At 43.9% G+C, this 25831-nt stretch overlaps 1 protein-coding gene and 1 non-coding gene across 2 annotated transcripts in view; one reads left to right on the top strand and one right to left on the bottom strand.

The window, feature by feature from the left end:
* Positions 1-1736: 1736 nt before the first annotated feature.
* TRNAL-AAG (transfer RNA leucine (anticodon AAG)) lies at positions 1737-1818 on the bottom strand. The gene has a single exon. It is a non-coding gene; the product is annotated as a tRNA-Leu (tRNA).
* An 818-nt stretch (positions 1819-2636) lies between these two features.
* Positions 2637-25831, top strand: part of DNAH2 (dynein axonemal heavy chain 2) — a 328965-nt gene continuing 305770 nt past the window's right edge. Inside the window, exons 1-3 of the mRNA XM_077470685.1 lie at positions 2637-2761; positions 18283-18422; positions 18874-18932. Of these exons, the coding sequence (XP_077326811.1) occupies positions 18299-18422; positions 18874-18932 (183 nt within the window). The 5' untranslated portion in view covers positions 2637-2761; positions 18283-18298. The remainder of the gene's footprint in view (positions 2762-18282; positions 18423-18873; positions 18933-25831) is intronic.

Raw genomic sequence — 25831 nt, forward strand, 5'->3', positions numbered from 1 at the left:
AGGGCAGTGGACGGTGTCAGTAGGGCAGTGGACAGTGTAAGAGCAGCAGACGGTGTCAGTAGGGCAGTGGACAGTGTAAGAGCAGTGGACGGTGTCAGTAGGGCAGCAGACGGTGTCAGTAGGGCAGTGGACAGTGTAAGAGCAGTGGACGGTGTCAGTAGGGCAGTGGTCTGTGTCAGTAGGGCAGTGGATGGTGTGAGTAGGGGAGTGGTGGAGGTACGAGGAGAGAGAACTATATGGATGGATGGAATATGTGTATGTATGTATGGTGGGGGAGGGGGTGTATGTATGTATAGTGTATGGTGGGGGGGTGTATGTATGTATATATGTATGTATGTATAGTGTATGGTGGGGGGGTGTATGTATGTATATATGTATGTATGTATAGTGTATGGTGGGGGGGTGTATGTATGTATGTATAGTGTATGGTGGGGGAGGGGGTATATGTATGTATAGTGTATGGTGGGGGAGGGTGTATATGTATGTATAGTGTATGGTGGGGGGTGTATGTATGTATAGTGTGGTGTATGGTGGGGGGAGGGGGTGTATGTATGTATAGTGTATGGTGGGGGTGTATGTATGTATGGTGGGGGGAGGGGGTGTGTGTATGTATGGTGGGGGGAGGGGGTGTATGTATGTATAGTGTATGGTGAGGGGGGGGGGGATGTATGTATGTATCGTGTATGGTGGGGGATTGTATGTATGTATAGTGTATGATGGGGGGGAGGGGGTGTATGTATGTATAGTGTATGGTGGGGGGGGGATGTATGTATGTATCGTGTATGGTGGGGGGGGGGTGTATGTATGTATCGTGTATGGTGGGGGATTGTATGTATGTATAGTGTATGGTGGGGGGGGGGGGGTGTATGTATGTATCGTGTATGGTGGGGGATTGTATGTATGTATAGTGTATGATGGGGGGGAGGGGGTGTATGTATGTATAGTGTATGGTGGGGGGGGGATGTATGTATGTATCGTGTATGGTGGGGGGGGGGTGTATGTATGTATCGTGTATGGTGGGGGATTGTATGTATGTATAGTGTATGGTGGGGGGAGGGGGTGTATGTATGTATAGTGTATGGTGGGGGGAGGGGGTGTATGTATGTATAGTGTATGGTGGGGGTGTATGTATGTATAGTGTATGGTGGGGGTGTATGTATGTATGTATAGGACAGGTGGCAACCGTAAATGCCCTGTACACACGGTCGGACATTCCGACAACAAAATCCATCAGATTTTTTCAGCCCGATGTTGGCTCAAACTTGTCTTGGATACACACGGTCGCACAAAGTTGTCGGAAAATGCGATCGTTCTGAACGCAGTGACGTAGAACACGTATGACGGGACTGTAAAAGGGGCCAGTAGCAATAGCTTTTGTCTCGTAATTTATTCTGAACATGCATGGCAATTTGTCCGTTTGAATTGTCTGCATGCAATCGGAATTTAAACGATCGGATTCCGTTTTCGGAAAATTTTAGATGCTGCTCACAAACTTTGTGTGTCCGAAATTCTTACGGAAAAAGTCTGATGGAGCCCACACACGACAACGCGATCCGATCGCACATTTTCTGTCAGAAAGTCTGACCGTGTGTACAGGGCATGAGAACGTTCTCTGTAAATAGCGAAATCCTGAACTAGTGCCCCCCATCCACAAATAATATGCAAAGTGTTGGAGGGAAGCTTCATAATGGCAGAGATGTTTTTATAAAAAAACTGCAGTTCCTAAAAATGATTCCTGGCAGCGGTGGGATTTGAACCCACGCCTCCGAAGAGACTGGAGCCTTAATCCAGCGCCTTAGACCGCTCGGCCACGCTACCTCTTAATTAGTCAGCCATCTTACATTAGTGACCACCCGACATACTACTACTTGTCCACAATAATACATTTTTAATTCCAGTTGCTATAAGTGAATTCGTGAATTTCATGTGTTTACATCGCTCCCATGCTGTCCTCACATGCCCACCATCACTGATCCGCCTTCCCGGGCATGCTGTTCAAAATCTCTACCGCTATTGGCCGCTCGCCCTGTCTATTCTGCTCTATTAAGTCCTTATTGGTCGCTCTCGCCCCCGCCGTCGTACTCTCATTGTCAATTGGCTAGCAGACGAAGTTTTTCCGCCCTTACTTAGTGTAGCCCCGCCCACCAACTTGGCGACATTGCTTTCCCTGCTTTAGTGTAAACCCCGCCCACCACACAGACTTCAATGCCTGTTGTGGATTAGTGTAAGCTCCGCCCATCAGGCAGAGGTCCAAAGCCTTCGGTGGGGTTAGTGTGGCTCCGCCCAACACGCATACTCCAAAACCTTCTTTGGATTAGTGTGGCTCCGCCCACCATGCAGCCTGTCGCTCTCACCTGTAAACTTCTACACGTAGGCTGCAAAGCGTTCTGTGAACTCGTTTAGCTCCGCCCACCAACTCCGACTGCCGCGCCTTCTGTGAGTTCAAGTAGTTCCCGCCCACAACCCCCTAGGCTGGTATGCCTCCTGTGAGTGTAGCCCCGCCTCTATCTAAACGTGGGCCTTCAGTGGCGGCTTGAAGCTCCGCCCACCACGCTGCGTGTCTCCTGTGAGTTAAAGCTCCGCCCTCCACTGGGACTGCAACAGCTTCTGAGAACGAAAGCTCCACCCACTACACGGGGCTGCACCGCCTTTCAGTGAATTAGCACCGCCCCCTCCCCGTTACCCAGGAGACGCGTCCTCTAGACAATTAACTGCAACACAGAAAGTTCCATAGAGAGCGCATGAGAGACCTCTATCCATGGTGAGTGTGATATATACCTGTGTGTGATATACAGGTAATATGGGGGAAGTACACCTGTGTGTGATCATCCCCTTCCTCACAGATCTTTCTAATTCGTTGTTTTGGGGGTTGGATGGGAATCACCTTCCTTTTTTTTTTTTATGCAAACCCAAAAATTCCCAGTTGTCACCAGAACAGGAAGTGAGGGGATTCCCCTCACTTCTTGTGATGTCCTGTGCCACCTGTGATATGTAGAGATCAGCTAAGGGGGCACCAAGTCATCCTCAGCACAACCGATTTACTAATCCAATCAGCTGCCAGGGCTTGGCGACACTCTGTTTCCAGGGGGCGGTAAATATAGGTGGTTGAGCTGCACTTTTGTACCCCCCAAAATACATCAAAGTGGGGGAGGGTAAGTTGTATACATGTCGTAGCCTTGGCAGCAAAATTTGACCCCGAACCCCCCCCCCCCGTTGGGTCTGGTGGGCAGAATGATGATCGCAGGGCCGCCCTGCAAACCTATACAATACACACGTGAGGATTTTTAACCCGAGTTCACACTATAGCGATGTCAGACATCGCATCTGATTCACACCCGCACTGCTGTGCACATCACATGCGATTACTGTGTGATGCAAATTCAGCCCCACAGTTTGCAGGGCTGAATTCGCAATCACATTCCCACCAAAAATGGTGCAGGATCTTTTTTTTTTTTTGGGACCGCACCAGGAATCGGATCGCGTTGGGTGTTCAGATAACATAGGTGTTCAGATCGCATTAGTGTTTAGATCGCATGGCTGTTCAGATCGCATTGATGTTCAGATCGCATGGGTGTCCAGACTCAATGCATTCCGACCCAAATAATTGGGCTAACTTTACTGTCTTATTTTTTAATTCAAAAAAGTGTATTTTTTCCCAAAAAGGTGCGCTTGAAAGACCTTTGCACAAATACAGTGTGACAGAAAGTATTGCAACAACTGCCATTTTATTCTCAAGGGTGTTAGAAAAAAATGTATAACGTTTGGGGGTCCTAAGTAATTTTCTAGCAAAAAAAAAACTGTTTTTAACTTGTAAAGAACAAATCTCAGAAAGAGGCTCGGTCCTTAAGTGGTTAAAAGGCTAAATATATTGCCTGTAAAGCACCTGAAAAAACGCCTCCCACACAGCCCCAGTGTGAGAGCCCCGAGTGCTTTCACACGGGGGCAGTGTGCATTGCGGGACATTAGAAAAAGTCTTTCAAGCAGCATCTTTGGGGCAGTTTAGGATCGGTGTAGACAGTGCTCCTCCACCGCCCCTGCCCATTGAAATGAATGGGCATCGCTGCTGTCGCTGGTCACAGCAGTGTGCTCTGCATTGTGACTTTGCCTTGCACGTTTTTTTTTTTTGTTTTTTTTTAGTTCACAACCACTTTAAAGCACTGAGGGGATGTTATATCAGCTGTCCTTTGGCTTGCTTTTCAGAAGGATGGCAAAGGCCCCTAAGCGATTTTGTTGCTACCCGGTTAGCCGATGTGTGCGGCGACAGATGGGCAGGCTTTAATACTTATACGCCAAACATATGTGTGGCTAAGTGGCCGGGGGCCTGTGTGCTGAGAATGCTCTCCCAACACACAGCTCCTGGTTCCACCTCAGGCCTCATTTACACGGGGAAGGGGGTTTGATTTACTAACACTGGTCTGTGCAAAATCATGTGCACCTCTGCATAGGAACGAATCAGCTTCCAGGTTCTATTGTCCAAGCTTAATTATACAAATTTAAGTTAGAAGCTGATTGGTTACCATGCAGAGCTGCACCAGATTTTGCACTCTCCAGTTTTAGTAAATCAGCCTCTGGGTGTTGGCCCCTCCATCCTAGACGCCTTTTCTCCTGGCAAAAAAATTGATGTGACTTGATACTAGGGCTGAAACAACTAATCGATTAATCGACAACTAATCGATTATGAAATTAATCGATTACTATTTTCATAATAGATTAATCGGCAAGTAACAAAATGGGGTTAAAGTTAATGAGTCTGATGATATTTAATAGATTGACCTTTTAATAGTATATCTCTCCTCTAATAGTATATACACTATATCTCCTCTAATAGTATATACACTATATCTCCTCTAATAGTATATACAGTATATCTCTCCTCTAATAGTATATGCATTTTATCTCCTCTAATAGTTTATACAGTATATCTCCGCTAATGGCATATGCAGTATATATGCCCTCTAATAGTATATACATTATATCGCTCCTCTAATGTGTATACAGTATATAGCCTCTAATAGTATATACAGTATATCTCTTCTAATAGTATATACAGTATATCTCATGTTGTAAAGCGCTGAGCAAACTGTTGGCGCTATATAAAACCTTTATAATAATAATAATAATAATAATAATAATATACGTCTCCTCTAATAGTATATAGCCTCTAATAGTATATACAGTATATCTCTTCTAATAGTACCGGTATAAACAGTATCTCTCTCCTCTAATAGTATATACAGTATATCTCCTCTAATAGTATATATCCCCTCTAATATATATACAGTATATCTCTTCTGTCTGTTATTTTCAGAGTGGATTAGATATTTTGCTCCCTAACCATATAGTTGGTTATTTATATTTACTACTGCATAGAGATATTTAAGAATAAATTTGCCCTTTTTTAAAACTTTACATATTAACTAAATTATACACCACACTTTTTTTTTTAAGGTTATTAACCGATTAATCGAAAAACAATAATCGGCTAACTAATCGATTATGAAAATAATCGTTAGTTGCAGCCCTACTTGATACTTCCAAATCGCATCACAAGTCGCACCCCTTTACTGGGAAAGCAACCATTCATATCGCTACAACCCCTTTCACACTGAGGCAGTTTTCAGGCATTTTAGCGCTAGAAATAGCCTCTAAATAGTGCATGAAAACCACCTCCCGTTCATTGCAGTGAGACTTTTCACATGGCGGCGGTGTGCTTGCAGGACGTTAGGAAAAGTCTTGCAAGCAGCATCTTTGTGGCGGTTTGGAAGTGCTGTGTACAGTGCTCCCAAAACGCCCTGCCCATTGGAATGAATGGGCAGCGCCTGAAAAGTAATTTAAAGCGGGAGTCCGCCGGGACTCCGCGTTTTTTTTTTTTTTAAAAAGCCAGCAGCTACAAATACTGCAGCTGCTGACTTTTAAAATAGTGACACTTACCTGTCCAGCGCGCCCGCAATGTCGGCACCCGAATCCGATCTCTAGATCGTCACTCGGGTGCTGCTGCCGCCATCTTGGGTATGGGAATCAGGAAATGGAGCCTTTCGGCTTCATTTCCCGGTTCCCTATTGCGCATGCGCGAGTCGCGCTGAGCAATAAGGACGGTCCCCGCTGCCTCTGGGATCTGTGTGTTTCCCAGCAGGCAGCGGGGCACTTGCGGAAGGGGGCGGGCACTTGCGGAAAGGGGCGTAATCTATGCCCCTTTCCGCAGAGAGCTATCCCGGAAGTGGGTGCAGTTACCTGGATTATCCAGGTAACTGCACCCCCCTCCCCCCTGAAAGGTGCCAATTGTGGCACCGGAGGGGGGGAGGATTCCGATGAGCGGAAGGTCCATTTTAGGGTGGACCTCCACTTTAAAAATGCTGCAACATGGGCGTTATTAACCTCTTCTTTAGGGTTAAAAGTGGGTGAAAAGCACCACTTGACCAGCACTAAAGAACTGCTAAAACGAGTGGCGCTTTAGCGCTAACAAGGCCGTGGCCCCCAGTGTGAAAAGGGTTTAACCGCATGCCGATCAGCCGCCGCAGTTATACTGCGGCAACATGGCTTAGCTGCGTTAATTGCCGTCAATGGTACGTAAGTACCATAGACGGCCACTAGGGGGCATGTGCGCGCTGCCAGAGACGCACGCGCGTGCCCCCTGCTCGCCCACAGAGCTGATGCGAGTACCTAGCGGTCACAATCACCGTCGGGCTCCCGCAATCGATCGGAGCACACCGAGAACCGGGTTCTGTGTGTAAACACACAGTTTCGGGTTCTCTGAGGGGAGAAGAGACAGATTGTCTGTTCATACAGAGTATAAACAGACAATCTGTTATCTTCCCTGCACAGTCCCCTCCCCCTTCAGTTAGAACACACGCTAGGACACACATTAACCCCTTCACTGTCCCCTAGTGGTTAACCTCTTCACTGCCAGTGACATTTTCACAGCAATCAATGCAATTTTATAGCATTGATCGCTGTATGAATGCCAATGGTCCCAAAAATGTGTCAAAATTGTCCGACGTGTCCGCCATAATAAATACTAGTAAAAAAAAAAATAATAATAATAAAAAAGTCGTAAAACGATCCCCTATTTTGTAGACGCTATAACTTTTGTGCAAACCAATCAATATACACTTATTGCGTTTTTTTTTTTTGATTTTTTACCAAAAATATGTAGAAGAATACATATCGGCCTAAACTGAGGAAAAAAAAGTTTTTTATATATATTTTTGGGGGATATTTATTATAGCAAAAAGTAAAAAATATTCAGTTTTTTTCAGAATTGGTACTCTTTTTTTTGTTTATAGTGCAAAAAATAAAAATTAAAAACACAGAGGCGATCAAATACCACCAAATGAAAGCGCTATTTGTGGGGGGAAAAAGGATGTAAATTTTGTTTGGGTACAACGTCACATGACCACGCAATTGTCAGTTAAAGCGACGCAATGCCGAATCGCAAAAAGTGCTCTGGTCAGGAAGGGGGTAAAATCTTCCGGGGCTGAAGTGATTATGCGATTAGGAAAAAGATTCCTGCACTGCTTTTTGACCATTTCATTGCGACTTGCATAGACTTCTGTTAAATAAAGTCACAAGCCACAATCAAATTGGCAGTGCAAATAGCACTAATGTGCAGCTTTGAAATTGTGCTGAAGTGGGGCAATTTCAACGCCGCACCGGTGTGAACCAGGGCTTAGCCCCCATTCATACCGGCGCAACTTGTCTTGCGATTTGACAGTTCCAAATGACATGACAAGTCACACACCATTGCTGGGAATGAAACTGTTCACATCGGCGCAGCTCATGACACAGTGATTATGAAAAAGGTCCCTGCACTGCTTTTTAATGCTTTCATTGCGACTTGCATAGACTTCTGATAAATCAGCAGTGCAAATTGCACTGATCTGTGGCCTTTGGAATCGCACAATTTCAAAGTCACATCAGTGTGAACCAGAGCTTATTATATCTGGTGCACACAGCATCTGGTGCAGCTGTGCATAATAACCAATCAGCTTGTTCAATGAAGCATTGACAATAAAACCTGGAAACTGATTGGTTACTATGAACAACTACACCAGATTCTGTATGCAGCAGTTTAACCACTTCAGCCCCGGAAGGATTTACCCCCTCCCTGACCAGAGCATTTTTTTGCGATTGGGCACTGCGCCGTTTTAACAGACAATTGCGCGGTCGTGCGACGCTGTACCCAAACAAAATTGATGTCCCTTTTGTCCCCACAAATAGAGTTTTCTTTTGGTGGTATTTGATCACCTCTGCGGTTTTTATTTTTTGCGCTATAAACAAAAAAAGACCGACAATTTTGAACAATATTTTTTACTTTTTGCTATAATATCCACCAAAAAATGTATTAAAAAACAAATTTCTTCCTCAGTTTAGGCCGATACGTATTCTTCTACATATTTTTGGTAAAAAAATCTAAATAAGTGTATATTGATTGGTTTGCACATACTGTCTACAAAATAGGGGATAGATTTATGGCATTTTTATTATTATTTTTTTTTCACTAGTAATGGCGGCGATCTGTGATTTTCATCGGGACTGCGACATTATGACGCACACATCGGACAATTTTGACGCTATTTTGGGACCATTGTCATTTATACAGCGATCAGTGCTGCAAATAGCCACTGATTACTGTATAAATGACACTGGCAGGGAATGGGGTTAAACACTAGGAGGCGATCAAGGGGTTAAGTGTATCTTAGGGAGGTGTTCTAACTGTAGGGGGATGGGCTCACTACAACGTGACAGAGATCACTGCTCCTGGTGACAGGGAGCAGTAGATGTCTGTCATGTTGCTAGGCAGAACAGTTTACATAGGCATCTCCCTGTTCTGCATCTCCTCGCCGCAATGTCGGGCCACCAGTGAACATCGAGTTTGCGGGACCCGCGGCACGCAGCTGCTAGGTGGCAAATTTAAAGGGACGTACAGGTACGCCCCCTTTGCCTGCCCGTGCCATTCTGCCGATGTAAATCGGCGTGCTTCAGTCGGCAAGTGGTTAAGGCACCAGTCACACTTGTGCGACTTGTCATGTGACTTTGGATAATGACCTGCCGCACAGCCCATTCTTTTCAATAGCACACATTCAGATCAGTGCGACTAAAAATGATATTGAAGTCCTGTTTTTTTTTTTTTTTTTTTTTTGTTAAGACCCCTTTCACACCGAGGGCATTTTGCAGGCACTATAGCGTTAGAAATAGCGCCTGCAATCCGCCCTAAAAAAGCTGCACCATTGTTTGTAGTGTGAAAGCCCGAGGGTGGTTCTTTGGAGCAGTGAAGGAGCGGTGTGTTTACCACTCCTCCACCGCTGCTCCCCATTGAAATCAATCAGACATGGAGCTGCAGCTTGACACGCCCCCTTTCTCTCCTAATTGGCTCACTGACTTTGATTGACAGCAGCAGGAGCCAATCAGCACTCCCAGCACTGTGACTGAGATCAGGAGTAGGTAGGACTGGCGCCCAATCACATGATCGCTGTGTCAGCCAATCACAGTGATAAAGGGAGGCCAGTCAACACCACGCAAAGAGATATCACTCTGATCTTAAAGGGTCAGCGGAAAGGCGTTATTATCATTTCATGAATCACTTTTAATAGTTGTAACTCATGCAGCTATCACAGGAGTGTATGTAGGCAAGAACTGGCAGCAAAGAGGCTGCAGGAGATTAGTATTTTTCAAAAGAAAAAAATTGCAATTGTTGATGGCATACAGAAGGTCTTATGGTTTGCTTTAGCTTCACTGTTTCCTGGGTCATACTCCTGCTCATTGGACAGAGATGATGATAATGCTTTTTTACCTTGGGGTAACCTTTGAAAGACCTTTCTGGATGCAGAGCATCCATTCTATTTTTTTGAATTACTATTTTTACAGCTCATAGGGGGTTATTTACTAAAATCCACTTTGCACTGCAAGTGCACTTGAAAGGAAAGTCGCTGTAAATCCGAGGGGGACATGCAAGGAAAATTAAAAACAGAATTTTAGCTTGCACATGATTGGATGATAAAATCAGCAGAGCTTCCCCTCATTTCAGATCTACCCCTTAAGCCGCGTACACACGGGCGGACTGTATGGCCTACTTAGTCCGTCGAAACACATTTCAGCGGACAGTCCGCTCGTGTGTGGGCTTCAGCGGACTTTTTCAGCGCGCAGTCTGGCGGACTAAGTATTTCGGAATTTCCGTAATTCTGTCCGTCATACTTTGGTTTCAGCGGACAATCCGCTCGTGAGTAGGCTAGTTAGATGGACTAAGAATGGCGCATGCTCAGAAAGGATTTACACGGCGGAAGGGTGCATTGCTGTGTATTGGACTTCTTATTTCTAGTCCCGTCGTACGTGCTGTACACGTCATCGCGCAAGCTTTCGACGGACTGTTTGTACATCCGTGTGTGGTCAAGTCCGTTCATTCGAAAGTATGACGGACTGTCCGTCGGATTGTATGACGGACTAAGTAGGCCATACAGTCCGCCCGTGTGTACGCGGCTTTAGAATTAGGTCTACAGCGACTGCACTTCCAAAGTGCACTTGTAGTGCAAAGTGGATTTGCCTTTCGGAAATAACCCCCCATAGTATATTAGCGTGATGTTTACTGGAAATAATGCCCCTTTCATTTGTGGTCATTGGAAAGAATACCTCCTGGCTTGTCTGGAGTTACTCATCAGAGAGACAAAAATTGTTGTTGCTTAAGGAACCCCTAACAGCTTCTAGGATTCCACTGAACCCTGGCTGAGAAAGGCTGCTGTAGATAGTATACTGTGTTCTCCATAACCTGGTGCTTTCTTAGCCCTTGTACACACGGTCAGAGAATCTGTCGGAATGAGTCTTATCGGACCGCGTCGTCAGATAATCCGACTGTGTGTGGTATGCATCGGACTGATTCCGTCCGAATCTCCGTCCGACCCAATTTTCCAACATGTTGGAAATATTTCCCGACCAACTGGGCCGGACGGACCTAATCCGATCATGTGTAGAGCATTTTCATCGGACCAAGTGCCACGCATGCTCAGATAAAATTCTTACATCAAAGCTATTGGCTACTAGCCTGAATGTAGTCCCATCGTAACGAAATTACGTCATCACGTTCTGAAAGATCGGATTTTTCGCCAACTTGGCCCAACCGTGTGTATGCAACAGTTTCGGACACAATCCGTCGGACTAAATCCGACGGATTTGGTTGGCAAAATCTCCGACCGTGTGTACGTGGGCTTAGAAAAGTGAAGGAAATCTTTTCTTTAAAGCTTGTGGGAAGAACAAATGTAAAACCATTGATTTGGAAAGGTATTGTAATAGCTGTGACTTCTAGCTGTCTCATGTGATGCATCTCCAATCTATAACTGAGTCCTGAAGCATGTCCTCATTCTCCAACAATTCCTATAGGATGCCAATCATCTACCAACAACTCCTATAGGATGTCACCTGCCTCCAACAATTCCTATAGGATGTTTCTAGTCTGCCAACAACTCCTATAGTATGTCCACAGTCTCCAACAACTTCTATAGCATGTCCCCAGTCTCCAACAACTTCTATAGCATGTCCCCAGTCTCCAACAACTTATATGGAATGTCCTTAGTCTCCAACAACTTTTATAGCAAGTCCACAGTCTCCAACAATTCCTATAGCATGTCTGCAGTCTCCAACAACTTCTATAGGATGTTTCTAGTTTCCACAACTCCTATAGCATGTACCCAATCTCCAACAACTCCCATGGGATGTCTCCAGTCTCCAACAACTTCTATAGGATGTTTCTAGTTTCCACAACTCCTATAGCATGTACCCAATCTCCAACAACTTCTATAGCATGTCCCCAGTCTCCAACAACTCCTATAGCATGTACCCAATCTCCAACAACTCCCATGGGATGTCTCCAGTCTCCAACAACTTCTATTGTGTGTTTCCAGTCTCCAACAATTCCTATATCATATCCCCAGTCTCTAACAACTCCTATAGGATTTATGCAGTCTCTAAAATCCATGTTACATGTCCCCAGTCTCCAACAACTTATAAAGGATGCCCATAGTTTCCAGCAACTCCTAATGGATGTTTCCCATCTCCAACAACTCCTACAGGATACCCATAGTCTCCAACAACTCCTATAGGATGTCTGTAGTCTGCAACAAATCGTATAGGATGTCCCCAGTCTCTAACAATTCCTATTGGATGCCCGTGGTCTGCAAACAACTAAAGCATGTCTCCAGTCTCCAATAACTCCTGTAGCATGTACCCAGTCTCCAACAACTCCTATAGGTTGTCCATTGTCTTCAAGACCTATAGCATATCCTCAGTCTACAAAAACTTCTATATCATGTCCCCAGTCTACTAAAACTCCCATAGCATGTTCCCAGCTTCCAACAATTGTAATAGCATGTCCCCAGTCTTCAACTACTCCTATAGCATGTCCCCAGTCTTCAACTACTCCTATAGCATGTCCCCAGTCTTCAACTACTCCTATAGCATGTCCCCAGTCTCCAACAGCTCCTATATCATGTCCCCAGTCTACAAAAACTCCCATAGCATGTTCCCAGCTTCCAACAATTGTAATAGCATGTCCCCAGTCTTCAACTACTCCTATAGCATGTCCCCAGTCTCCAACAGCTCCTATAGCATGGTCCCAGTCTCTAACATCTCCTATAGCAGGGATATGCAATTAGAGGACCTCCAGCTGTTGCAAAACTACAAGTCCCATCATGCCACTGCCTCTGGGTGTAATGCTTATGGCTGTCAAAGACTTGCTATGCCTCATGGGACTTGGAGTTCTGCAACAGCTGGAGGTCCGCTAATTGCATATCCCTGTCCTATAGCATGTCCCCAGTCTCCAACAACTCCTATAGCATGCCCCCATTCTTCAACACCTTCTATAGCATGTCCCTAGTCTCCAACACCTTCTATAGCATGTCCCTAGTCTCCAACACCTTCTATAGCATGTCCCTAGTCTCCAACACCTCCTATAGCATTTTCTAGTCTCCAACACCTCCTATAGCATGTCCCAGTCTCCAACACCTCCTATAGAATGGTCCCCAGTCTCCAACATCTCCTATAGCACGTCCCCAGTCTCCAACACCTTCTATAGCATGTCCTAGTCTCCACCTCCTATAGCATGGTCCCAGTCTCCAACACCTCCTATAGCATGTCCCCAGTCTTTAACACCTCCTATAGCATGTCCCCAATCTCCAACAGCATTTATAGGATTTCCCCAGCCTTCAACAACTCCTATGTGCAATAAATCTCTAGTATGTTCACAGTCTCTGACCGTGTCCTGTTGCATGGCTTCAGTCTCTGACAGCTTTCTGTAGCATTACATTAACTGATTACTATATGTGGCCCTTTGGTAATGTCAGAGGGGACATGTGAGGCCCTCTGCGTCAATAAAGTTGCCCACCCCTGGTGTACGGCATTGTGCGTTATTCAGTGGTTAAAATGAAGCCTGATTTACAGGCAGACAAATGTTAAGCCATGGTGGTGAATGTGCTTCTTGTATAAATAGCCTGGCCGGCCCCTCCAGAGCTCCATACGCCCAGTACCACAATTACAGCCAATTCTCTCCCAGCAATGCTCAGTGTGGTGGGACACTTTGCCTGTAATCGGCGGGAACATTGCGCTGCGGTGCTGCAGATTGTGCTCAGGCTGACATTTGAAAATGTTTTTTCTTCTATTTTTACAGAATCACTCTGATTTATCGTTTAAAGGGAACACGTCCGCAGGTTTAACAGGTGCAATGTTTTAATAATGTTTTGTAAAACCTCGTAAGCAGGATCAGATTTTTGTTTGTCCATTTTTTGTTGCACGCTAGTCTCATGTCAAAAGTGAAGAGGTTACTCAACATACGAAAATTCTCGTACGACCGAATTCAACTTCAGAAGTGATGTCATGTGTTGAATTGTTTTGTATCTATTCTTTCATTTCTGAGCATGCCTAGTCTTGCTCTTATGATTTTTTTCAGACGAAAAACTTTCTAATTAAATGAAAATCTGACGTTGTGTTCACGTACGATTAAAATGTTATAGTCTGCACATCCTTTTATTGTACGAAAGATCGGAATCAGCTGTCGAAAGCACCATACTAAATATCCGAAATACAGCAGATCGTTCGCCGGATGAAATTTAACATCCGATTTTCTAAACGTGTGTGCGGGCCTTTAGGCTGGCCTGATCAGCTTGGATCCCACTTCCAATATCGGAATGGGATTATAGACTTTATGGTTACTCCTTCAGAGGTGAAAACAGTTCAACATCACCATTCGAATGATTCAATGAGACTGTGGCATAGCGGTACCCCCTTTTTGTATATTTGGGGGGTAGAGGGTTAGGGCCAGGGCACCCTTAGGTAGTTGTAAGATTAATTGCCAGACTCCGAGACATCAATAAGAGGACAGCCATGCAGGGAAAGGCATCCAGCAAGGTGCCACATCTGCAGGTGCAGGAATGCTGTCTCCTATGGCAACAGTCTTTAACAGTTCCAAACACAAGTCTTAACAGTTCCTTCACTTTCATTACAATCACTCCTTCTAATTCTCCAATGCACTGAGCTCCTGGTCTCTCACTGGACACACTGATTCACTATCACTGAATCCCTTGAGCTCCTTCAATCTTCACGGTGGTATCTTCCTCAAGCATCACCTCCGCTTCTCTGCTGGGTCCCTAGCTTGGCACTCTAGATAACTCTCAAGCTTCACCCATGCTTGCTTGCTCAGTCCCTAGCTTGACACACAAGGCAGCTCTGCAAGCGTCACCTCCGCTGGCTGGGTTCCTGGCTTGATACCCACTGAAGTTTCCCGATTCTTTACCATATCCGGTTGGTGAGAATTCTGCTCCGGTACTTGCTTCAGTTACTCACTGTGGTCCCTGGTAATAAGGCGGAAAGTCCCTTCCTGGCGACAACTTCCCCTCTACCTCCGACCATTGACAGGTTCTCCAGCCAACAGAACCATCAGTTTTGGTTGGACTGCAAGCCGCAATCCCAACCCTGCGCTTCTCTCTTGCTTGTGGATAGGCCCTCAGACAGCCTAGAAGCCAGATGTGCCTGGGATAGGCCCAATCCCTGGCCTAGCAACCCGGGCAATATGACAGCAGTCCAGGTGGCACAGAACACAGATCACCTGACTCCACCCGAATATATAGGTTCTCCCAGCAGGCTAAGGGATTCAAGATAACCCCTGCCCATTGGCTGAGATACTCCATATACCCATAACCTGACCTTGCGTTGCCCTTTTCATATCTAGTACCACCAAGTACCCAGCCACCTAGTGGTAGAAGAGAAAAGTGCAACAAGGCCAAATTTAGGGAGAAATCAATGAATCTCTAGCAATCAACCAGGATAACTACTCCTGGCAAGAAAATTTGTGAGAAGTAACCCTGCCTAAAACTCCAGGGTGCTACATCCTCCCCCTGCTCAAAAAACGACGTCTCGGAGTTTACATAAAAATAATTTGAGCTCCCAATTCTGAGAGTGAATGTCCTGGCAAAAACTGGGATGGGTGTGGAAACAGGGAAATAATAACAAGTAACAGTGTATGTGGCATACCATGTGAAATAAACAAGATATTCAACACATGAGCTAGTAGATCACATATGACAAGGAAATATCAAAAATAGTTATGTACCATTTTAAAAGTAAGCAAGAGCAATGGTATTGCTTCCTGACCTATCTATCTAATATATACAGTAATAACAAGATATAGAAAGGATTAGGGTTATTGTCCGGTTAGATTCCTGTCTCTCCTTAGCCAAGGAAGACATGCCGACTCAGCAACACCTGAAAGAGAGTAAACAGCAATACAAATGCATCCAATCCTATGGTAACATGGTGCAGTATATACATACGTGATTAAGCAAGTTTCAGTTGTCCTCAGCCGAAGATGGCATAGCAGTGTAAATACACTCTATAGAATATTGCATTATTTACATTTTTAGTAGCAGATCCCATCCTCGGTGGAGAATACCACCTTCTTCCCATTGATCAACAAACTTACATCAGCACATAATGTGAATAAAGTTCACTCAGGTCGTCACTGCTCACGCCACCTGGTGACCACACTAGAAACAGTCAAGACATATGGTTTAGTCCAGGGGTGTCAAACTCAAATTCATTGGGGGCCGCATGAGCAGTATGGTTGCCCTTAAAGGCCCGGTTGTATCTGTAGGACTATGTATCCACTCTAGGGGCTTGCTGCATACAGAATGGCGGATTCAGGCGCATGCTGCATACAGAGTGCAAGATTCAGGAGCACGCTGCATGCAGAGTGTTGTGTTCAGGAGCGCGCTGCATACAAAGTGCAGGGTTCAGGAGCGCACTGCGTACAGAGTGCAGGGTTCAGGAGCGCACTGCGTACAGAGTGTAGTGTTCAGGAGCGCACTGCGTACAGAGTGCAGGGTTCAGGAGCATGCTATGCACAGTGTGCAACATCTCTTTTCCACCCCTCCTGGATTCTGACCTCTGAAACCATCACATTCCTCCCATCCCACCACCTCTAAACACATCGTCCTCCACAGCCCTCAAAAAGCCAGCCCCCAGGATTCAGCCCGCTGAAGAAAAAAAAATAGCCGGCCAGCCTGGCATAGCTGTCAGTGGTGGAGCTTCCTGACAGCTATGCCAGTCTCAGCTCACATAAAGCCTGAGCCGCTGAAGGGACTGAGGAGGAGAGAGAGCGGGATATGTTTATTCTTGTCCCCTTGAAGACCCACAGGCCGCGCAGGCATCAACTCTCAAAAAGCTGGCGCCACTAAAGGGACTGAGGAGGAGAGCGAGCGGGAGAGGTTTATTCTTGTCTCTTTGGAGACTGACAAGCCGCGCATGCCCTGACCCAATCCAACGCTGCTCGAGGGACTGAGGGAGAGGATGATTACTCTTGGGAGACTTGGCAGTGAAAAAAAACGAACAGGTATCGGCCCAGAGGCCGCTGTGCGGGCCACTTAGCAAGGCCTGGTGGGCCGGATTTGGCCCGTGGGCCTTGTGTTTGAGACCTGTGGTTTAGTCCATTATTCACATGCATAGTGAGAATTGACACACACTTCCATTATAGCCTAATCTAACTATATGATGTCATTGTGATGAAGTCAGCCACACTCTCTACATTAATATGCCATGATAAAAAAAAAAAACATTACATGGTAACGCCCCATTAGGCAGCAGGCCCATATCTCCTGCACTCACAGGGCTCCTTATTTTTCTGAGTTGAGTGATGCTGGGCAACATTCAACCTACAAGTCTGGGGACATCTTGTGGTGAAAAAGAATTACTGCAGGTGACAGCTGCAGCTTGAGGGTGAGTTTTGCAGTGTGTGCTGCTTTTTCATTTTTAACACTTGCTGGGGTCTATTTTAATAAAAAAAAAATGCCCAGTGTTGAGCTTTAATAAGATTAAAAAAAAATTATAATATATTAATATATTGCATGATACATGATATGAAATTTTATTAATTGGTTTTAGAGCTACAAATTGAGTTTAGATATTTGAGTTTAGATCTGCATCCCCAAAAAATCTGAAATGTTTGTTCTCTCTTTTTTTTTTTTTTTTTACACTTCCGGGTCTATTTCTGTGCGGTCAGGAGAGGTGGATATGCAATAAACACCCTGTGCAAAATGCATATGCAGTCCGTATAGATAGGGGGTGGGGGATCTGTTTTCTTTGTGATTATCAGAATGTTCTCAGTTTACCTCGATAGCTTTCGTTGTTGTTTTTTTTTTGTTTTTATGTAAAATGTGAAGGCTTCATTCCGAGACAGCACAGGGAGAGTGGGATTGTTGGCAAGACGAGGCACTTGCAGGACGCTGTGAGTCAGCGCTGGAAAATACGCAGTGGTCCGATGGACTTGTTTACCTCTTATCTTGCACGTGTACGCATGTGCTGCCATCCCTTACTATGAATAACATGTTCTAGGACAACTATTTCAAAAAATCATTCAAAATAAAAGTATACCGGCAAATGAACTGACATGACATTATTTCGATTCTGTGTTCATTCATTTTTTAATTAAAATTATTTTACATTTGGAATTTTTTAAATATTTCCAAATGCCTGTAACTGCTGCCAATTAGGCTGGATTCACACCTATGCAGTTTTAGTGCTTTTTGCATTTTGCAGATTTGCACTACAGAACGTGTTCCATAGGAAACCATGTTAAATGGACTGTAGTGCAAATCTGCAAAAAGCACAAAAAATGCATAGGTGTGAATCCAGCCTTAAGGATGATGACACTTGGTGACCACCACTATGTACCGAATAGTTGGGGAGGAGGTGTCCAATGACTGTAGTTCCTCTTTAATTCCATTTTTATAACACTTTTAATATTTTCTTTAGGTCCATTACATGAGCCATGTCTGACCCAGACTTAAACGATTTCTTGTCTGACCTCCAAGTATTGGACCCCTCAGGTCTGTTGCCTCTGACTCCAGGAGATGTGGAGATTAGTGATGCGATCAGCACACATGATAATAATGGTAAGCTATTGGACCTGATGGAAGATTAACGTTACAGTGTGACAAAACTTTTGTACCCATTAGTGCTTTCTACAAAGATGGACTTCTCCCCCTTTGGGTGGTCTCTGGTACATGTGAGCACTGAGCAGCCTCACCGAAGCAAGTCAGCATGATCAATGAGGGTCTTTTACAATACTAAATATTATTAATAGGAGATCTTTCTCCTCCTATGCATTGTGCCTAGATTTTTATTGTTATCTGTGTGTTACTATTGGGTAGATTTTTCCAGATGTCCCTTCAGGACAGGAAGTGATGGGAAATCGCTCCAAAACTGACACGTTTTGGAAGAGTGAGGAAGAGTTAGAATGGTAGATGGTATATAGCCCCTCGTACAGTGCTGTAGAAGATGTTGGGGCTTTACAAATCCTATATATAAAGCAATATAATGATGGATTATTTTTGTTTTCTACAGAAGACACAAAACCCGACGAGTCTCTGTCACCGGTCGTGGTCGAGGAACATCTAGATTTGGTAAGGAATAGCTGATTGGCTTTGTGAGAATACGCTGTACCTATCCCAATTGAGGAAGAAGATACCATGCTAGTATGACCATATCCCACTAATATATATAACAGAATGCGTGTTGTAGCAAAGGGACTGTAACAGGCTATACGTGTCGTGAGCAAAACCAGCAACAAAAATATATCACATACAATTTCAAATTTATTATGCAAACAAAAAAAGACATAGTAGTAACCACATCCATGTGTTGTACCCAGGTAAAGTTCACATCTATAGTACAGAGGATATTGCTGTTTTTACGAAACTGGTCCACATAAGAAAACACTCTTTCTTCAGAAGCGCATGTGAACACATCTGATGTCCAGAACAGGGTCAATATATAAAAACTGTGCTAAAAGACCTTGTCTTGTACAATAGAGTTCCAGTAAATCAGCAACATGATAGAACAGCAGGGGGCAGGTAGTGGATCATAGGTGTACCCATGTGGCACCAGCAGTTACCAACAACTATTGCCCCACATCAATAGAATATCCGCATGCAAAAAGTGGGTGAAATTACAGTTCTTCCTGGAGGCTGCTCACGACCACTGCTGTAATTCTCACCCATGACATGTGTGCTCCACCATTGTCAGATGATCATCCATGGCCAGGGTGCTCCACCATTGTCAGACATGACCCCACAATTGTCAGATGATTACCCATGACCAGTGTGCTCCATCATTGTCAGATGATCACCCTTGACTAGTGTGCTTCACCATTGTCAGATGATCACCCATGACCAGTGTGCTCCTCCGTTGTCAGATGATCACCCTTCACTAGTGTGCTCCACCATTGTCAGATGATCACCCATGACAAACGTGTTCCACCATGGTCAGATCATCACCCATAGGCAGTGTGTTCCACCATTGTGATATGATCACCCATGACCAATGTGTTCCACCATTGTGAGATGATCACCCATGACCAATGTGTTCCACCATTGTCAGATGATCACCCATGGCCAGTGTGCTCCACTATTGTCAGATGATCACCCATGGCCAGTGTGCTCCACCATTGTCAGATGATCATGTATCTGTAGATGGCAGTTGATATAACTACTTTTTGCATATGTATCTTCTTTGATGTGGGGTGATAGATGTTGGTAATGGCTGGTGCCACATGTGTACACCTATGATCCACTACACGCTCCCTGCTGTTCTATCATGTTGCTGACTCATTGGAACTCTATTGTACAATACAAGGTTCTTATAACCAGTTCAGCTCCGAAAGGTTTTACCCCCTTCATGACAAGGGAATTGTTTTGCTATTCAGCGCTGCGCTACTTTAACTGGCAAACTGGTAATTGCACGGTCATGCAACACTGTACCCAAATGAAATGTATATAATTTTTTTCACATAAATAGAGCTTTCTTTTGGTGGTATTTTATTACCACTGGGTTTTTTTTTATTATATAAATTAAAAAAGACTAATAATTGTGAAAATAAAACAATATGTTTTTACTTTCTGCCACAAAACATACCCAGTTAAGGCCAAAATTAATTCTGCTACACGTCTTTGGTAAATAATAAAATAAATAAATCCCAAAAATTGTATATTGATTGGTTTGCATGGAAGTTTTGGCATCTTTTATACTATTAATGGTTTGTGATAAACATAGGACATAAAGTAGGACTGTGATAGTGTGGTGGGCAATCTGACACTGACTTACATTTGGTGGGAACTGACATCACCAGTGACACTAATACAGTGATCAGTGATAATAATATACACCATCACTAACATATCGGGTAATCGAGCGGTTAAGTGTGTGCCTAACAAGTGTTAGAGGGGTTGTAAAGGCTGACGTTTTTTTTATTTTATTGCATTTTATTCATTAAGATAAAAAGCCTCTTGTGAGCAGCATCCCCCAGCCCCCCTAGTTACTTACCTGAGCTTCCTCTCTATCCAATGATGTCCACAAGTCCCTCTGCCATCTGGAACTCTCCCTTATGATTGACTGAGACACACCAGCAGCGCCATTGGCTCCCACTGCTGTCAATCAAATTCAACCAATCAGGGGATAGAGGGGGTGGGGTCGGGCCACGGCTTCCTGTCTGAATGGACACAGGGAGCTGCAGCTCAGCTTGGGTGCCCCCATAGCAAGCTGCTTGCTATGGGGGCACTCAACAGGAGGGAGGAGCCAGGAGCTCCAGTCAGGGACCTGAGAAGAGGAGGATCTGGGCTGCTCTGTGCAGTCTATTAACAGGTTTATTATTTTAATAGAAAAAAAACAAGACTTTACATTCACTATGTGAAATGTAAAATCTGTTTGTTTCTTCTCCCTACTTTTTTTTTCTTTTGCATACTGTCTTAATGATTTAATGACACTGTACTGCACTGGTGGCAGTATGTAAAAAGTGTTTTTATATATTTTTTTTTATTTCTTCATTTTCTAAATAATTGGGACAAAAAATTACAACTTCAAAAAGATAGCTTAGACTGTCTACATTCCAAAAAGGTGTGATTTGGGCAATATTTGTACCATCCTGACATTTACGGGGCTCAAGAAATGAGAAAGGCCATCAGTACATCAGGAGTGATCAATTTTCTGATAATGTATATCCCATAGTTTGTGGACTGTATAACTTTCCTACACACTAAATAATATACACTGATTTGGGTTATTTTCGCCAAAGAAATGTAACAAAGTACCTTTTGACCTACATTTATGAAGAACAATTATTTATTTGCTAAATTTTATAACAGAAACAAAGAAAAAACATTATTTTTTTATTTTTTTCGTTTATTTAGTAAAAAAAAAAAAAAAATACTGTGGTGATTAAATACCACCAAAAAAAAAAGCTCTATTTGTGTGAACCAAATATTTTGTTTGGGTACAGCGCCGCATGACTGCACAATTGTGATGGCGCTGAAAGCTGAAAATTGGCCTGGGCAGGAAGAGGGGTAAAATTGTCCAGTATTGAAATGTTTAACTTTGGTCAAAGCTGCAGTTTGGTTTTATTTACAGACACCCCTTACCTGCAGAGCCAGTTTTCTGGTAAAGGTGAACTACCCCTTCAACCGCTTGCCGACCAATATACGTCGGCACAATGGCATGGCTGCGCAAATGGGCGTACAGGTATGTCCCCTTTAAGACACGGCATTGTGGGCGCGCGCTTGCCCGCGTACTTCGTGACCGTCGGTCCCACTGATTCGATGTCCGCCGGTGTCCTGCGATCGTGTGAACGGGGAGACAAACAAGGCATTTCCCTGTTCTGCCTAGTGACATGACAAGGATCTACTGCTCCCTGTCATCGGGAGCAGTGATCGCTGTCATGTCAGTGGTAGCCTATCCCCCCCCACAGTTAGAACACCTCCCTAGGACCCCCTTAACCCCTTGATCGCCCTCTAGTGTTTAACCCCTCATTTATACAGTAATCAGTGCATTTTTATAGCACTGATCGCTGCATAAATTACAATGGTCCCAAGATAGTGTCAAAAGTATCCGATATGTTCGCTATAGTGTCGCAGTCACAATAAAAACCGCAGATCCCTGCTATTACTAATAAAAAAAAATTAAAAAATAATGAAAATGCCATAAATATGCTTTCTTTTTTTTTTTTTTACCAAAAATATGTAGAAGAATACATATCGGCCTAAACTGAGAAAGAAATTTAGTTTTTTTTTTATATATTTTTGGAGGATATTTATTATAGCAAAAAGTAAAAAATATATTTTTTTCAAAATTGTCTTTTTTTTTGTTTATTGCGCAAAAAATAAAAACCGCAGGGGTGATCAAATACCACCAAAAGAAAGCTCTATTTTTAGGAAAAAAAGGACATCGATTTTGTTTGGGTGCAACGTCGCACGACCGCGTAACGCAATGCAGTGCCATATCGCAAAAAGTGCTCTGGTCAGGAAGGGGGTAAATCCTTCCGGGGCTAAAGTGGTTAAAGGATTCCTTACAAACAATTTTGGGTACCATTGTTTTATGGATGCACATAATTATAAGGGTAGATATGTTGGGTATCTATTTACTCAGTGTAACATCATCTTTTATATTTTACCCAAAATTTTTTAATATATTCTGTTGGTGTGCACTAAAATTCAATTTAGTGTATTTTTTTTTTACTGTTTAATAAACAGCTAATATAATGCTAATATAGTCTGACAAAAAATTTTTTTATTAAATTGGAAATAGCAGCATTTTAGTCTCCCGGTTCTCTGCTTTCAGAAAATATATGATGTTTGAGCGAAGGTTTAACAAAGCTTCAGGCCTGAAATGTGTGTAAAAATGGAAAAATGGCTGTGGCAGCAAAAAGGCATAAAGGACAAATTTTACCCAAGATGTACACATTCCGCACACAATACAGGTTTTCATGTCGTCATACTACACTTACATCAAATAACACTGGTTGCTAGCAGATAGATGATTTCACTTCAAACCGGACACCCCCTTTAATAGTTCAAAAATTCTTCAAAATCCTTAAAATTCGAACATCCGTCTATGTGCATTATTCTTCAAATATTGTCATGTAGAGATAATCTGTATATATATTACTTCAAATGTTCTCAGCGCAGTCAGAGGCAGAGAATTCATCATCTGTTTGTATAATACAGCAAGGAACAGTCTCATCGAGTACAGAGAGCCGAGTGGAATATTCCACCGACAAAGACTGCTGTACTAAGCATTTGTCAGGACAAGCAGGGACAGCGTGAGCGCAGAAATAAGAAAATCAACTATTTCCAGATCCGCAGATGTCAACAACCACAGAGATACCACGAAAATAAGGGAGCTGAAATACTGATGGATGGAGTTGGATGGATAGAGATGGATAGAGATAGATAGAGATGGATAGAGATAGATAGAGATAGATAGAGATGGATAGAGATAGATAGAGATGGATAGAGATGGATAGAGATGGATAGAGATGGAGATAGATAGGTAGATAGATAGATAGGTAGGTAGATAGATAGATAGATAGATAGATAGATAGATAGATAGATAGATAGATAAATGGATTGATAGAGGGATAGACCGATTGATAATTAGGTAGAGATAGGTTCATAATTAGATAGATAGAAAAAGTATTCAAACACCTTGAAGTTTTCCACATTTTGTCATGTTACAGCCAAAAGCATAAATGGAATTTATTGGGATTTTATGTGATGGACCAACACAAAGTGGCACATAATTGTAAAGTGGAAGGAAAATGATAAATGGTTTTCAAAATGTTCTAGAAATAAATATGTGAAAAGTGTGGGGTGCATTTGTATTCAGCCCCCTTTACTCTGATACCTCTTATCAGGGGCGTTGCTAGGTCTACAAAAGATCTGGGGCTAGAGTCCATAGCAGCGTAGTAAATAAAGTCATGCGCTTGGGCGGGCATACACATGTATATACAGTAATATATGTGTGTGTGTATATCCCCAGAGAGCCCCCCCTTACATCAGGGTCCCCAGAGAGCCCCCCCTTACATCAGGGTCCCCAGAGAGCCCCCCCTCTTACATCAGGGTCCCCAGAGAGCCCCCCCTCTTACATCAGGGTCCCCAGAGAGCCCCCCTCTTACATCAGGGTCCCCAGAGAGCCCCCCCTTACATCAGGGTCCCCAGAGAGCCCTGCCTTACATCAGGGTCCCCAGAGAGCCCCCCTACGTCAGGTTCCCCAGAGAGCCCCCCCTTGCATCAGGATCCCCAGAGAGCATCCCCACTTACATCAGGGTTCTTAGAGGGTCCCCCTTACATTAGAGTCCCCAGAGAGCCTCCCCCTTAAATCAGGGTCCCCAGAGAGCCTCCCCCATAAATCGGGGGCCCCAGAGAGCCTCCCCCTTAAATCAGGGTCCCCAGAGAGCCTCCCCCTTAAATCAGGATCCCCAGAGAGCATCCCCTCTCCCTGGGGACCCCTGCAGAGACTTGGGGCTATGGGCCTCAGATTTGGGGCTATAGCCCCAAAAGACACCCCCTAGTGACGCCACTGTCTCTTACTAAAATCTAGTGGAACCAATTGCCTTCACAAGTCACCTAATTGCTAAATAGAGTCCACCTGTGTGTAATTTAATCTCAGTATAAATGCATCTGTTCTGTGAAGCCCTCAGAGGTTTGTTAGAGAACCTCAGTGAACAAACAGCATCACGAAGGCCAAGGAACACACCAGACAGGTCAGGGATAAAGTTGTGGAGAGGTTTAAAGCAGGGTTAGGTTATAAAAAAAATATCCCAAGCTTTGAACATATCACCGAGCACTGTTCAATCCATCATCCGAAAATGGAAAGAGTATGGCACGACTGCAAACCTACCAAGACATGGCCGTCCACCTAAACTGACAGGCCGGGCAAGGAGAGCATTAATCGGAGAAGAAGCCAAAAGGCCCATGGTAACTCTGGAGGAGCTGCAGAGATCCACAGCTCAGGTGGGAGAATCTGTCCACAGGACAACTAATAGTTGTGCACTTCACAAATCTGGCCTTTATGGAAGAGGGGCAAGAAGAAAGCCATTGTTGAAAGAAAGACATAGGAAGTCCCATTTGCAGTTTGCGAGAAGCCATGTGGGGGACACAGCAAATGCGGAAGAAGAAGGTGGTCAGATGAGACCAAAATTGAAGTCCAAACCTAAATCCAATTGAGAATCTGTGCTCCCCATCCAATCTGACAGAGCTAGAGATATTTTGCAAAGAAGAATGGGCAAAAATGTCACTCTCTAGATGTGCAAAGCTAGTAAAATCATCCCCAAAATGACTGCACCTGTGATTGCAGTGAAAGGTGGTTCTACAAAGTATTGACTCAGGGGGGCTGAATACAAATATACCCCACACTTTTTATATATTTATTAGTAAACAATTTGGAAAACCATTTATCATTTCCCTTCCACTTCAGAATTTTGTGCCACTTTGTGTTGGTCTATCACATAAAATCCCAATAAAATACATTTACG

Source organism: Lithobates pipiens, unplaced genomic scaffold (assembly GCF_037356315.1).
Source record: "Lithobates pipiens isolate NorthernLeopardFrog02 unplaced genomic scaffold, aLitPip1_a1.2 Scaffold_8, whole genome shotgun sequence".
In the NCBI taxonomy this organism is placed as follows: Eukaryota; Metazoa; Chordata; class Amphibia; order Anura; family Ranidae; genus Lithobates; species Lithobates pipiens.